At 51.3% G+C, this 13,289-nt stretch overlaps 1 protein-coding gene across 2 annotated transcripts; it reads right to left on the reverse strand.

Moving 5' to 3' along the window:
* Window positions 1-947: 947 nt before the first annotated feature.
* IRX6 (iroquois homeobox 6) lies at window positions 948-7,624 on the reverse strand. Of its 2 annotated transcripts, none has more exons than XM_043435495.1 (6): window positions 6,367-7,624; window positions 5,124-5,381; window positions 4,316-4,425; window positions 3,802-4,109; window positions 2,377-2,991; window positions 948-1,405 (listed from the first exon to the last, which is right to left on the reverse strand). In XM_043435495.1, the coding sequence occupies exons 1-6, from the start codon at window positions 6,409-6,411 to the stop codon at window positions 1,401-1,403; spliced, it is 1,341 nt and encodes a 446-aa protein (XP_043291430.1). In that variant the 5' UTR covers window positions 6,412-7,624; the 3' UTR covers window positions 948-1,400. The 2 variants fall into 2 exon arrangements, with proteins under 2 accessions (XP_043291430.1, XP_043291429.1); XM_043435494.1 differs by having other exon boundaries at window positions 948-1,408; window positions 6,367-7,489.
* Window positions 7,625-13,289: the final 5,665 nt, after the last annotated feature.

Raw genomic sequence — 13,289 nt, forward strand, 5'->3', positions numbered from 1 at the left:
TGTTCCCCTTGATTTTTTCAACACCCACTTTTCCTCTCTGCAGCCTCCAAGGTTCTTAAAATCTCCTCCCAAATCTGGATCCTTCCCGTCGCAGACTTCAGTGACCAGTCTGCTGGCAAAGCGCTGGTCTGAAAGGCTGTCAGCCAGCCTCTGCCGGAGGGGCTGCAGCCCTGCAGCGGAGACACGGCCCCTAGGCGCACACCCCAGCAGCCCTCCCTCCTGTCTCCCGGTCCCCATCGGCTCCCCGGACCACCCGGCAGGGGCACCGTCCCGGTTTGCCTCCCTTTCCTCTCGCGCAGCGGCGAACGCACTCGCGGGCTAAAGCCGAAGCCACTGGGCCGGGGACACGAACTCAAGGCTCTCACCTCCGCCCGTCCGCACTCCTCAGCCCTAGTCTGGACGCTGCTCACTCCGGGGACAAAGCCGCTTTCCCCGCTCATCTGCTCCCATTGGTTGGCCTGTACCGGAAGTGTTTGCTGACACTTGATTAAACGGGAAGATTGCCCTCTTCTCGCCTCTAATCAACCCAGCAAGCTGTCCGACTTGGCCGTTGGGTCAGAGGGGTGGAGCGCGCCCAGACACTGCCGAGAGGACCCCCATCGCCCCTCCTCCCAAGAAACTTAAAACCCAAGTACGAACTCGGAAACAAATCCAGCTTCTACCCAAATAACCTGACAGCTCTCCTCTCCCCTTTCCAGCCCCAACCCCAAGTTGCGCCCTCTTTCCCCACCTCCAACTCCCCGGAATCAGTCGGAAGTCTCACGCGCTCTCCGACTTCGTTGGGTCCGCAAATTTTGGTGGGTCTCGGCCATTACCTTGTCAGTTTCTCTCCCAGCTATTGAAATCTGCAGCCCACGCCGCCCTGTCTCCAGAATCCCTGACCTCATCCCCTTCTCCCCACCACCCCAACCTCACCGAGTTCCCCAGTTGCAAACAGGCCACACAGCTTGGGTTCGGTGGATTATCTTTAAGGACACAAAGAGTGAGAAAGGGGAGGAGACACGCGTGGTCCTTAGGAGCCAAGTCAGCATTGAAGTTACAAAGTGAGGGTGATGGGGTGAGTGAACAGGAGAGGGAGTGACTTGAGACCTGAATCCAGAGGGGAGAGGCAGACTAGGGTGTTGAGCTGGGTGCCCTGGGCACACTCGCCCAGCCTTCCCACTTGACCTTCCCCAAGGTGCCCTCCCACCTCCTCCAGGGACCTGAAAAGAGGGACCTCTGCCAGCCACTCCCCTCCTCTGCGTGCCAGGAGGGCCATTCGGAATATTTCTGTGTATCTGTCTCTTAGGCGAAGTGAGAGCCCCAGACCTTGGCGAGGTCTCTTAGCTTCTTAGTGTGGAGGTGAGTTCCAAAAAGCAGGGCTTATTTCCAGGACGCTTCTGCTAATCGCAGCCATTGCGCTAACCTGCTGAGAGAGGAAAGGTTGATTAAAACCCGAAGGCCACTCAGGGGCGATTCCTAGGAAATCCGAGGTCGGGGTGTCTCATTCCAAGGGAATCCAAGGTCTAGAGGCAATTTGCTTGCCAGAGGTAACATTTGGACCTTGTTAGGTGGAAATTCAAATAACAGTGTAACCCAATTTTCTAAGCTAGTAGTTAATCCTGAGAGAAATGACTTCAAAGAGCAGAATCTGATGGTAATTGCTGGAGGCTTCCAAATGCTTTGGGAATGTCCCTTTGTGGGGTGAAATTCCCTTCCAACCCAACACAGCCAGTGAACTAGTGATTCAGCCAGGTGCGGGAGACAGCTGATTGGCAGTCCTATCCAGCTTGGGGGTAAGACGGCCCTACACATACAGCACTCACCTGAACTACACCCCTAGGGATTTCAGTGGGCTGCATGGAGAGCTTCTGGCCTTAAGCACTGGCTTTGAACCTGTAGGTATCTGGCCTTTCCCCTGAGACTTCTGGGAAAGCCCTTGTGCCTGCCTAGCCCTAGCAAACTCTTGGAACAAGACCATAAAGGGAGGCAGCTGTCCTCCTCCAAAGGGCAGGAAGGGGACAAGAATGCCTGGGCTGGAGGGTCATGACGGTGCCCACCTGGCACATCTGGAGAGATCTAAACAGTGAAGAGATCTAAGCTGTCCTTCTCTTCAATGACTTTCTCAGTGTTTCCTAGGTAAGTTACTGTCTCATTCTAGTGTAATCTAGTATTTGGTTTTAAGAAGATTCAGGAGCTAGAACTTTGATCTCTAAGCTTCTGTTTCAAGGAGTGGGGTGAGACACTCTTGAGCTAGGCTAGGTCTGAACCTTGGCAGAGAGCCTGTGCAGCGGCTGGGTAATCCGGAGTTGGGGTACAGGGGAGTGGGGTGAGGGAAGGTGGGAAGGGGAGGGGTCCTTTGGTCAGACACTCCCAGCGCCGTTGGGGGCCCACTACCTTCTGCTCCGGATGGGTACTGGCACCGCATCGCCGGCTCCCTCCGCCGCGGGCACGGCGCACAGTTCAGCGGCAGACCCTGTAGGGCAAACGTGGGGTTTCCAAAGGCTTTGGCTACTCGGGGAGACTCTTGGCACGCGGAGTCTCTGGGGACCGCGGGTCGCGCGCCCGGGCCTGGAGGCAGTCCGCGAATCAGATGGTGCTCAGGACTTCGTGGCTGGGGCGGGTTTGGAGGCGCCCCTTCGACGACGACGCTGGCGGCCGCTGTGTGCGCCAGAGACCAAATGCGCGATGGTTTCTCGCTGCAGGGGTAGTGCATGGTCAACGTGGGGCCTCCTGGCTCGGCCCGGAGGAAGTCGGTTTCTCCGGATCTGGGGGGCTCAGTGAACGAGAAGCGGGGTGCCGCCAGACTGCACTCCCTGCGCTCCGGCCGGCCCTCTCGAGCGGCGGCACATTGCGCCGCCGGCAGCGACTGAGTGTCTTTATGGAGCTCAGCCAGTCTGTCCGTAGCTGTGGCCACTGCCTCCTCTTCATCTGCCACCTCTTCCTCTCCTTCCTCCAGGTCTTCCAGGTCACTCAGCCGGAGCCCCCGGGCCTCCTGGCCAGCAGTAACGTCTGAGGGAAATCAAGAACGAGTGAGAAAAGCCCCAGGCCCCAAGGGAAATCCTCGGGAGTGCCCATCCCCGAGAAGCTTTTAGCAAGATGTGCCCTGCACTCAGGGCAGACTCGGTGTAATTCACCAGGATGGCCACACCGCCTCCGACACTTGCTCCAGAGCTGCCGGCCTGAGGCTGGGAAAGAATTCCCGCCCTTAGACCTGCTCTCACCCTTCAGAAGAGCCCTCCTCCCCTTTGATAGCCCAAGGAAAGGGACACTTTTCCCTAAGACCTGGATCTCAGTTTCTCAGCCTTAAAAAAAGCAGAGGGCCGTTTTTATCCAATTTAAACACTCACCGGTGGCTGGTGTGTATTACTTAATTCAGAAAATATTTACTGAGCACCAGCTATGTGCCAGACATCATTGAGGCATTTAAGTATTAGGAATTTAGAGAGTACAGCAATGGAGGCTCTCTATGGTGGAGCTGACATCCCTAAGAGGGTAAATAGGCCACAGGAAATAAAAGTAGGCACATGTGGTAGAGAATAACTTAGGAAGCTAGCTGGTGTGGGTGCACAGGGAAGGCTTTTTGGAGGTGGTGCTTTTAAGTCTAGAAGGCAGTTCCCAGATCCGTAGTGAATTCCAGGCAAAGGGAACTGATTGCACAGGCAAAGGCCCTGAGGCATGCAGGGGTTGCAGGTGTGAAAGGAAGCCAGGGGAAGACTTCCTTCCACAGAAGCTACGCCATGGGTTGTGGTTGTGAAAACCCAATCCAACTGTTTGATGATTGGAAAACCCAGGTAAGTTGGGGCAGGGAACATGGGGTACCTTTGGTGTCACCATTTAGGCAGCCCAGCAACTCCTCTGCTCCATCCTCCTCCTTCCTTTCTTCCCCGCCTTTGTTCTTGGGTGCCCAGGTCATCTTGTTCTCCTTCTTGAGGCGCCGGCGCGCATTGGCGAACCAGGTGGACACCTGGGTGAGGGTCATCTTGGTGATGATGGCCAGCATGATCTTTTCGCCCTTGGTGGGGTAGGGGTTCTTGCGGTGCTCGTTGAGCCAGGCCTTGAGTGTGCTAGTGGTCTCCCGGGTGGCGTTCTTTCTGCGCCCAGCACCACTCAACTCCACTGCTCCATACCTGCGGGGAGAACCTGGCTGACAGTTCTGGGGCTGGGAACCTGGGGCTGCAGGCAAGAGACAATCTCTGTCCCTGAAGGAAGTGAGGTTCTGCTCACCATCCTAGCCCACAGCCATCCCCCACCCCATGCTCTGTGGATTGGTCCTACCTTGGCAGGGGAGGAGGAAAGAGCTTGTGATATCAGCCACCAACGCCCCATGCCTTACCGATCATACTGGTATTGCCCCAGTGTCGGCTCATAGGGGTAATAGGCTCCTGGTTGTGCCAGGCTGGATGTAAAGTTCCCGGCAGCCTCCTTAAATTCGTACTGTGGATTCTGGAGGGGGAGGAGGGAAGAAATAAGGACTACATTTGGGGAGGAGGAGGTGGGGTGGGGAGTTGCTAAGGGTGTGAACTCTGGAGTCAAGTCTGGTTAGAACTGCAGCACCACCACTCGCATTGACTGTGTGATCCTGGGCACAGCTGTTTAACCCCTCTGTGCCTCAGTTTCCTCTTGGTAAATGGGATGACAATCAAGCCTAAAGGTTACTGAAGAAACATGCTTGGCAGAATTCTAGTGCAGCATAAGCAGTATTCGCTGTCATTTAACTGTTACTACTTGTGTCCCCCCCAACCGCCTCCCAGCAGCTGGGGCTCTTTCTTACTCCCTTTCCGGAGTCATTCTCCGCCTCCTATCTCTGTGACTTTGGGAAAGATTATTCAAGCCATTGTGAACCTTAGTTTCCTCATCTGTACACTGAGCCTAGTGATGACTTGCCTACTTCACGCGGTTAATCGAGGTACAGATGTTTTTTTAACCAGGATGGACTTCTACAAACTGTAACATGTTGTAAAGATGTTTTATTTATTTATTTTACTTTATATAGAATCCTAACCATTGCCTTTCCTCGAAGTGATGCTGTACGTCCTAGATTTTCCTAGATAGAAACATCACAAGGGGTTTCGCCCCTGCCGCTCCTGCCCCCACAGGGGTGGCTTCTGTCGCGCGGACCCAGGCTCCACCCCGGTACTCACCAGCGCCCCGTACAGCGCCGGCGGCTCGGGGCTGTAGGGCAGGTAGCCTGGGTAGCTCTGGGCAGCTGCAGCGGCCGAGTAGGGAGCTCCATAGATGCCCAAGGCCGCGCCCAGCTCGGGCCTCGCGCTGCCCAGCAGCCGACTGTCGTAGGGTGCGCAGCAGAGCGCGGCCGCCGGGGTGGAGCCCGAGCCCACATCTGGGACCGAGCGCGGGGCGGATTCGCAGCAAGTGGCGCTGGAACTTGCAGACACCAGAAACTACGGGGGCGAGAGAGGGGGCACCGGAGGTCAGAGACCGGCGCCTCGGGCTGGCGGGAGCCAGCGGCGGAACTGCCAGATCAGTCCTTCCCTCAGTATGAACTTCATTCCCCCTTGTGCTGAGCGTTCTCCTGAGGACTGTGACGGAAATGACCCGTAGACGCCATTTATCCAAACCGCCTTTACAGACATACTCCTAAAGCTTTGCTAAAGCTCCAGAGTTCCAGGGGCTCCGGGTCATGGGAAGGTTCTGAAACCCGAATTACAAAAGCCAGACTCGGCCAGTTCCCTGGTGAACCTTCCCTCCTCGCAGCCACAGGATCCTACCAAGGCCGAACTTGAAATTTGCCTTAGAGACCCCCGTCTCACTTTTGCTACTTTATAGATGGGGAATGAGGACTACGGAGAATAGGAGGCTTTTCCGAGGTCACAAAGCAGGGCAGAGGTCAAGCTGGGGCTAGTTCTTGGGCTCTCTGCTGAGAAACTGAACAGGGGTGGGCGTCTCCAGAATTTCCCCAGGAGACCCTGTCATTGCACAGTGCCCACCCAGATCTGGAAAATCGAAGGAACCGGAAGCCGAGAGCTTGGACCTACCCATGGAAGGGAGAGGAAAAGAACAGAGGATCACAAACGAACGAGCCCAGAAAAAGAGTGAGACAGAGTCTGGGACCCTCCCGGCCACCTCGGATATCTGTACAGCAAGGAGGCCTGTCTGGAAGGTTCCGGAGATCCCACCCACCTCGCGGAGCGCGAGGTCAGAGTGCCCAAGTTTCGGGTCACACGATTCTTCAGCTTGCCTGGGGGAGAGGCGCATTTTCTGCCAGGGATGGGGCATGTCAGAGGGGTCTGCGGTACACTACCCAGGTTCCTGCTCTCTCTGGCTTCCCTGGGAACTCTTGGGAGAGGAGGGCTTTGCGGGCAGGTTCCGGCACTGGGCTCTCCTTCCTTCCAGTCTGCCCCCATCCCCCATGGGGGCGGCTCTTACCTGGGAAGCACTGCCGTAAGGGTGTCCAAAGTGCGGGAAGGACATTGTGACTGTCCGTGACCCCGCCGCCCTCTTCTCTTGCGGGTTGCCGCCTCAGCCCCGTGGTTCTGCGCCTCCAGCCGTCCGCGGCCTCGGTTCCTTACACGGTCGCCAGTGCCCAGTGCTGGGTCCTCCGCCGGCTTGGCGTGGCTGGAGGCAGAGCCGAAGGCAGCCTGGCTGCCGAGCCCTGCGCTCCAGAAGGCTCCCCTCCGGCCCGCGTGGTCCGGAAGACAGAAGGGCCCATGGATGGGCAGGGGAAGGGAGAGGATGCGGGTTCCCAAAAGCGCGCGGCGGCGAGGCCAGGTGAGGCGCGGTGCGGGGCTGTGCGGCTCCCGAGGTGCCCCAGTCCAAGGTGGCCAGAGGCTCAATGTGACGTCACGGTAATCCCGGGCCGCCAGGCGGGCCCCCGGGCCCTGGGGCCCCGGGCCACCAAGCCTGCCAAGCGCAGCCAGCCCGTGCGCGCGCGCGCACTCTTAACCACACTCACACTTGTTCCGGGAGGTTTGTGCAGCTGGTGAGGAACGTCAAAGACCCTGACCCTCTCTGCTTGGCGCAGGATCCTACCCCTTTTCGCCTTAAGCTCACGCGCGCGCGCACATACAATCTCTCCAAATTACCCGGGAGAAGTAGGAGAAACGCCTCCCACCGCGCCGCGCAGGCCCCGGGCGCAGCGCGCCTACCTCCTCCCCTGCGGCCCGGAGGAGGAGAGAAGCGCCGGGCGGCGAGGGAGGAGAGAATACAAAAGAAGAGACAGGAGTAACAACAGGAGGAAAGTGGGGGAGAAAGGCTAGAGGGAGAAGGAGGAGGGGAGAGGAGAGGGATGAGTCTAAGCGAACAGAGGCGCGCGGGGGAGGGGAGGAAACGGGTGGGCGAAGGCTGGGCGGAGGTGGAACGCTGGCAGGTGGAGGAGCGCAGAGACTCCGGGGACAAGCCTCCAGCCCGGCCCCCCACCTCCCACCTCCGCTGCAGGAAAGTTTGTTCCCGCCGCGGGCCCCGAGCTCGTTGGGGGCAGCGTCGGTGGATCCACTGTTCGGCAGTCTTTTGTCCTCGGGGGCCTGGCTCCCCGCCCTAGGACTTTAGCTCGATCCAGGATCTCCATGACCCGGTCTTTACTAGGGTCTTGACCCCAGGGTTCCCCTGTTGCTCTCTGGTCCTCCAATAGACCGAATAGCGCCCCCTCCAGGTCAAGTTCAGATCTCCCCCTCGGATTGTGTGGGGAAAGGCGCCAAGTTAGACCCCCCTGGGCATCTGCAGACAGCGGGCGGAGACCCCTGGGCATCTGCAGACAGCGGGCGGAGACCCCTGGGCGTCTTTTCGGAAGGCGAGGCTTGGCTTCCTCGTGCGCGCCTCTCGCTGGGTCCACGGGGGATCGGGGAGCCGCACGAAGGTGCTGGGGCCGGGCTGCAGCCGCTGCGCTCCGCTGGGGGTGGCGCTGGCGAGCCACGGTTCAGCGCGCAGGGAGGGCGGTCGGTTCCCTGCGCTCCTCTGGGTCTCCTGGCTGGGCCCAGCGATCTGACCATCCCCTGCATCCCAGGGGCCCTCAAAGGGGCACTGATGGCGGACGAGCTCATTGGTGCCTGGGAGGGGGCTGTGTCCTCTAGGCCTGGCCCCCAGGCGAGGGGCCGCCAGTTTTCGAGTATGGGAGAAACTGGACTCCTGAAGGCTCAATCCCCAGGCCTCCCGGGGCCTCCAACCCCAGGACATCTGGGGGCGTAAAGGGGTTGTCAGTCCGGTGGGAGGAGGTCTTCCGGGGATGCTGCCGGCATGCGAGTGGAACTCTAGGGTTTTCAGGTTTGCAAGCCAGACACCTCAGATTGTCTCAGAATGTCACTCCAGAGGTCACCGAGCTTTACATCTTACAAAAACGCTCTCCCAGGTCCTCTCTGCGCCTTCCCAAAGGAACCGGGGGTGGTGGTTCAAGGGCCTAGCTTTACTTTCTAGCTGAAACGCAAAAACATGTGGCCTGGAGGTTAAGAACAACCCGGATCTCTGACCTGGGTTCTGGCGAGGCAAGGAGGAAGCCCAGGGACGGGTAAGGTCTGGGTCCCTGGCCCCAGCCTTCCTCAGGCACCTTTCAGCGGAGACTAGTAGGCCCGGAAGTCAGCGACCTCTTTAGAATGACACCGGCTTCTTTATTTCTTTACAGATTCTGCAGAACGCACACCGAGCTTGAAAAAGCCGCAAACCGCAGACTCCCACCGCCTAAGAGATTATTAACAGGAGCACCAGATCCATTCCAAGTACGAACAAACCCGGCGAGGTTTCCTGGCTGCGGCTACTGCGTGTCATTACCTTGGAGAAACCTTGCGTTCAACCCGGGAAAATCCTAGTTAGAAGAAGAATTACAGTTATCGCCAGATTGATTTAGTGATAAAAATTCACCGTAAAAGATAAAATTCCTTGATTTTTCAAAATGCACTTTGGAGCCATCTACACGTTTGCAGCTGGGATACATCTATTTTTTTTTTTTTAAGTAAGAATTGGAGAGAATTCATTAAATCAGTCCCTTGGGGAAGATTACCGCTAATTAATTAATTGCCAACATTTCCAGAGGGAAGGTATGTCAATTGTAAAGTAATAAAATTAGGTAGTTGAAATACTTACTCAGCAACTTTGATTGCCCATTCATTCTTAAGCAGAATTTTTTTTTTTTTTAAATGACAGAAAAATGGGGAGGGTGATGAAGAAAAAGCATTAGTTCTGTCCTCTGGCGATCTGGTTGCAAAGGAGAAACTACCATATAGGATTTATTGATTTTCAGTTGATTTATAAGATCTCTGTGGTATCAGTGCTGTGTGCAAGGCCTCCAGGCCTACCTCTTGTATTCCCTCTCTAGGATTCAAAAAAAGGAACATGATTTGGGAAAAAAAAAAAAAAGAAAGAAAGAAAAGAGGAGGAAGAACAGTGGTGAAGTGAATTGGGAGATGTGACTATAAATGCTTCAGCATTTTCTTCATCTGCAGAAAAGAAAACAAACAAAAGAGCCAGTTTTCTGTTAAGGCATCTTTCGTACTATTGTGTTCTAAGTTGCTTTAAGGTATAAGAATGTCTTGGAGAGGAAGGCTGCTCTTTCCAGGCATGGAGACCTTGATTTCACATTGCTTTCCTGGAGAGAGGCAGCACTCAAAGCAAGCCCACTTGCTGCCACTGACATTTGATTGTCGCCACCTTAAGCATTTAGTGGGGTTCCCTAAAAGTGTTCCTATGAAGTGTGCCTTTTCCCATTATTTGGGGGCCCTTGTTACAAAACCAAACCATCAGTTTCAACCAGTATCAACTTCTGTCTGGCAGAAACCTCGGGTGAAAAGGAGTGTTTCCTGGAAAGTGATTCAAGGAAGCTGCCACGGAATTTGCTCTCTTCCGGACTTGTTGACAGGCAGTCACATCGACAGCCAAGTGCCCTGAGCCTCTCCCCAGCGCTGGCTTTTCATTGCTTTGTTCAGCCCTGATTCATTTAGTTTGGGGAGAACTGCCCAATTGTCTGTGTATCCATATTGAATTTTACTGAAGCAAGTAAATAAACCTATCAAATACAGACCCAATTGTATTTAAGGGAGTCATTCTACCTTGTTTTATATAGATGATACAGATTCTTTTATTGTATTATATCACATACCCTGATAGCGCCTCTAACTGCTCATTAAAACAAATCTGAAACAGTCAACAGTCAAAGGCCTCTTTGGAGCAGGGAGAGTACTAATCTGACATTGTTTATTTGAAGTTCAGGTTGCTTTGATTGAAATGTACTGAAGGTCTTGAGCAGGCAGAGTAAAGAATGTGTCTTGATAGTAAACCTGAATGCAGGTGCCACACACAAAAAAGGAAATCATACTGTACTATTTTGAATATTTTAAATATTTCTGATTTCCTAATGATTTAGAAAGACAACAGATTTTACAGGGAGAGGATGATAATGGTAAAATGCCCCAAATCAACTTTAGATGCCTCAGATCATAGATGGAGTGTGTGAGTGTATGGATAACATAACACTGATGAAAATGTGCTGTTATATTTTTTTAAGTATGAATTTTTTTTAGTGACTGTTTTTGAACTGAGAAGGATGACATCTCCTCACATCTATGCATGAATGAACAAGTGCATCTGGACACGTGCATCTATAATTTATACTGATCAGTCACCATGGGTCTCCCCGAGTAAAACCGAAATGAACACTAATTGTTTTGACGGAAGTAGTGTGCATGGCATCTGATTGTGAAACACAGCGAGCCCCTGCCTTGCCTGAATACATATTGTCAGCAGCAACTCTGGCATCAGGAGAGGAAAATAAAAAGGCAATAATTCCCAGATGAGGGTGTTGATGTTGCTTGTTAGGAAGGTGGCAAACAGAAAGAATGAACTTCTAGATAAAGTGAAAAATGAGACAATGCAGAGATCCTGGTGTGTCAGCAAGCCAGGTACAAACCTGAGCTCAGACTTAAAAAACTGTAGCTTGGTGATAATAACATTCCTTTGCATTTGTAGATTCTTGGGAGCTATCCTAAACACCTCTGCTTTATCTTATTTAAGGCTGTTGATAAGGAAATTGAAAAGGTGGGAAGCAAACCTCAGATCACACAAATGAACAGATGACAGAGGAGGAAACAGAACTGCAGTTTGGGTCTCTCCACGAAACCTTATTTCAAACATATATGAAGCCAGATACAGCTGGAGATGTACTGCCCTGGAATAACATAATGTAATTTAGCCCAGAAATATCTGAAGAGACACCACAGTAAGAACATTAGTTAAGTCTCTACTACATGCTTTTGTATCAACTTGTTTTATGAAAGAGCGTATGTGATAATTTAGGAGTTTTAGAAATTTGATGAAGATCATTAATAAAATAGAAAATGGCAAACAGACCCATCTGTGATGGATAAGAATAATAATAATTTAAAATCCCAGCAACAACAAAAAACTTCTTAAAAAATCCACCCAAGATTATGTCTATATATCTATAATGGTTTATAAAACAATTAATGCAATTTGGCTAGTGACTGTGTCAGAAAGATATGTGTGTGTGTGTGTGTGTGTGTGTGTGAAAGTAGTAGTCACTCAGTCATGTTTGACTCCTTGCAACCCCATGGACTGTAGCCTGCCAGGCTCCTCTGTCCATGAAATTCTCCAGCCAAGAATACTGGAATGGGTTGCCATTTCCTTCTCCAGGGGATCTTTCCCATCCAGAGATCAAACTTGGGTCTCCTATATACATAGTTGGGAGACCTGGGTTTGATCCCTGGGTCGGTATACATACATACATACATACATGTATGTATATATACATATATATATACACTAACCAAATTATTTATATTTGTATGTATATTTTAATCTTTGTTTTTGCATCGGTAGACTAGGGGGATTGGTGCATTAACTTCTCAGTTACAAAGCAGCTTTTATGTATAGAAATTCTTTATTAATTTTATCTTTGACATTTTTCTCATGATAGCTCAAGGAATCTCAAGGAATTAAAATTGAAAGTCAACAAGTGATGTATGGAGTTGAAAGCCAGGGAACAGTTCCAGATGCCAAAGTCTTTGGGAAAAAAAATGCTTGTGAAAAACAAAGACCTGAAGGAGGCAGCATATAAAGACTTGCGAGGATAAGACGCCGTGTACGTTTTCCCCTTTGCAACAGGGCCCAAGAGTGGTTTTGAGTGTACAGTTAGGGAACAGAACTACATGGCCAAGACCAGTAGGAAAAGGAGCTGATTTGGTGCTGTCTCTGATTCTAGCCAGGGACTGCGCCTTTTTGCATACAACTCTCTAACTGGACCATTGCTAATAGGCCATTTTTAAGGATGCTATTTTGTCATTCTTCTCCCTAAAGTATTTCACTGTCATAGACTTTAAGGCTTCAATTAAAATACGAGCAGCTTCAAACTACACACATTTTGTCTGATTAGCTGCATTCCACCAGTTTTCTCTTTCACTGTGGTTTCTCCTACTTTTAAAACCGAGCATTAGAACTGGCCAGGAGTCTTCTTTTTTGTGCCACCTGGGGCCCGCTACTTTAGGGAAACTGGGACTATTTGTGATGTCACGTGCTGGCCAGAGTAATTTATGACAAATCTTCACAAATCAATAAAAATATGGGAAGTATATCATTTTTAAAGGGGGAAAAAAAGAGAAACACATGAGACATGCCCATTAGGGGCATAGCCATTCTAATACCTGCATGTCTGCTTAGGTCTGCAATTAAATACATTCTGATAATAAATCTCCTTGCAGTCTCTTTTAATGCTTTTAACTTTCCTGAAGGTTCAAATTGGTATCCCAAAAATGTGCCAGGACTTTCACAAGGTATTTTATAGACTCATAAATAAATATGGCAATTAATCTCTGCTATATTTCTTTCATATTTGATGACAATTTATTATGGCATTCACCCATTCGGTGCACAAAAACTCTAATGCACTTAAAATCGGATTTCAAACCAAACATTTTATGGGAAAATATAGTATTGATCATCCATTTAAAGATATCATGAAGATGATTCATAACCTGCTATAAAAAAGATCTCATGAGAATCTTACAAATGAGTTGGGTGGTGGAATCGTCTATTCATAAAACCAGAGCTCTTGGATTGGTTCCTCTTGTTTTCTTCATCTATCTTTGAGCTTTCCGGCACTGATTACTTTCATAAGTTGCTGTTTTATAAGAAAAATCCTTTTCCATGACATTTTTCATAGTGACAGAAGTTTGTGAAATTTCACAGTGAGTATTTTCTTGTGCAATTTTCTCTCAAAATTCTGTCTGCAGGATGAGTTTCCAGGGCAATAGAAGCTGTTTCCACTACTTTGGAGTCAAAAGTACTGTATAACCCTCATGACACATGTTATTGACAGATCGTGGTGGTTCTAAGAAACCTTGAGTCCCTGAAAG

The sequence above is a fragment of the Cervus canadensis genome, chromosome 18 (assembly GCF_019320065.1).
Source record: "Cervus canadensis isolate Bull #8, Minnesota chromosome 18, ASM1932006v1, whole genome shotgun sequence".
Taxonomy (NCBI): Eukaryota; Metazoa; Chordata; class Mammalia; order Artiodactyla; family Cervidae; genus Cervus; species Cervus canadensis.

Coding starts and splice junctions, on each gene's coding strand:
- IRX6 (XM_043435494.1), bottom strand. CDS start 6,411: ATGTCCTTCCCGCACTTTGGACACCCTTACGGCAGTGCTTCCCAG. Junction 5,382..6,366: donor CTTACGGCAGTGCTTCCCAG/GTAAGAGCCGCC, acceptor TCGCCCCCGTAG/TTTCTGGTGTCTGCAAGTTC. Junction 2,992..3,801: donor CCTAAATGGTGACACCAAAG/GTACCCCATGTT, acceptor GATTTCCCTCAG/ACGTTACTGCTGGCCAGGAG.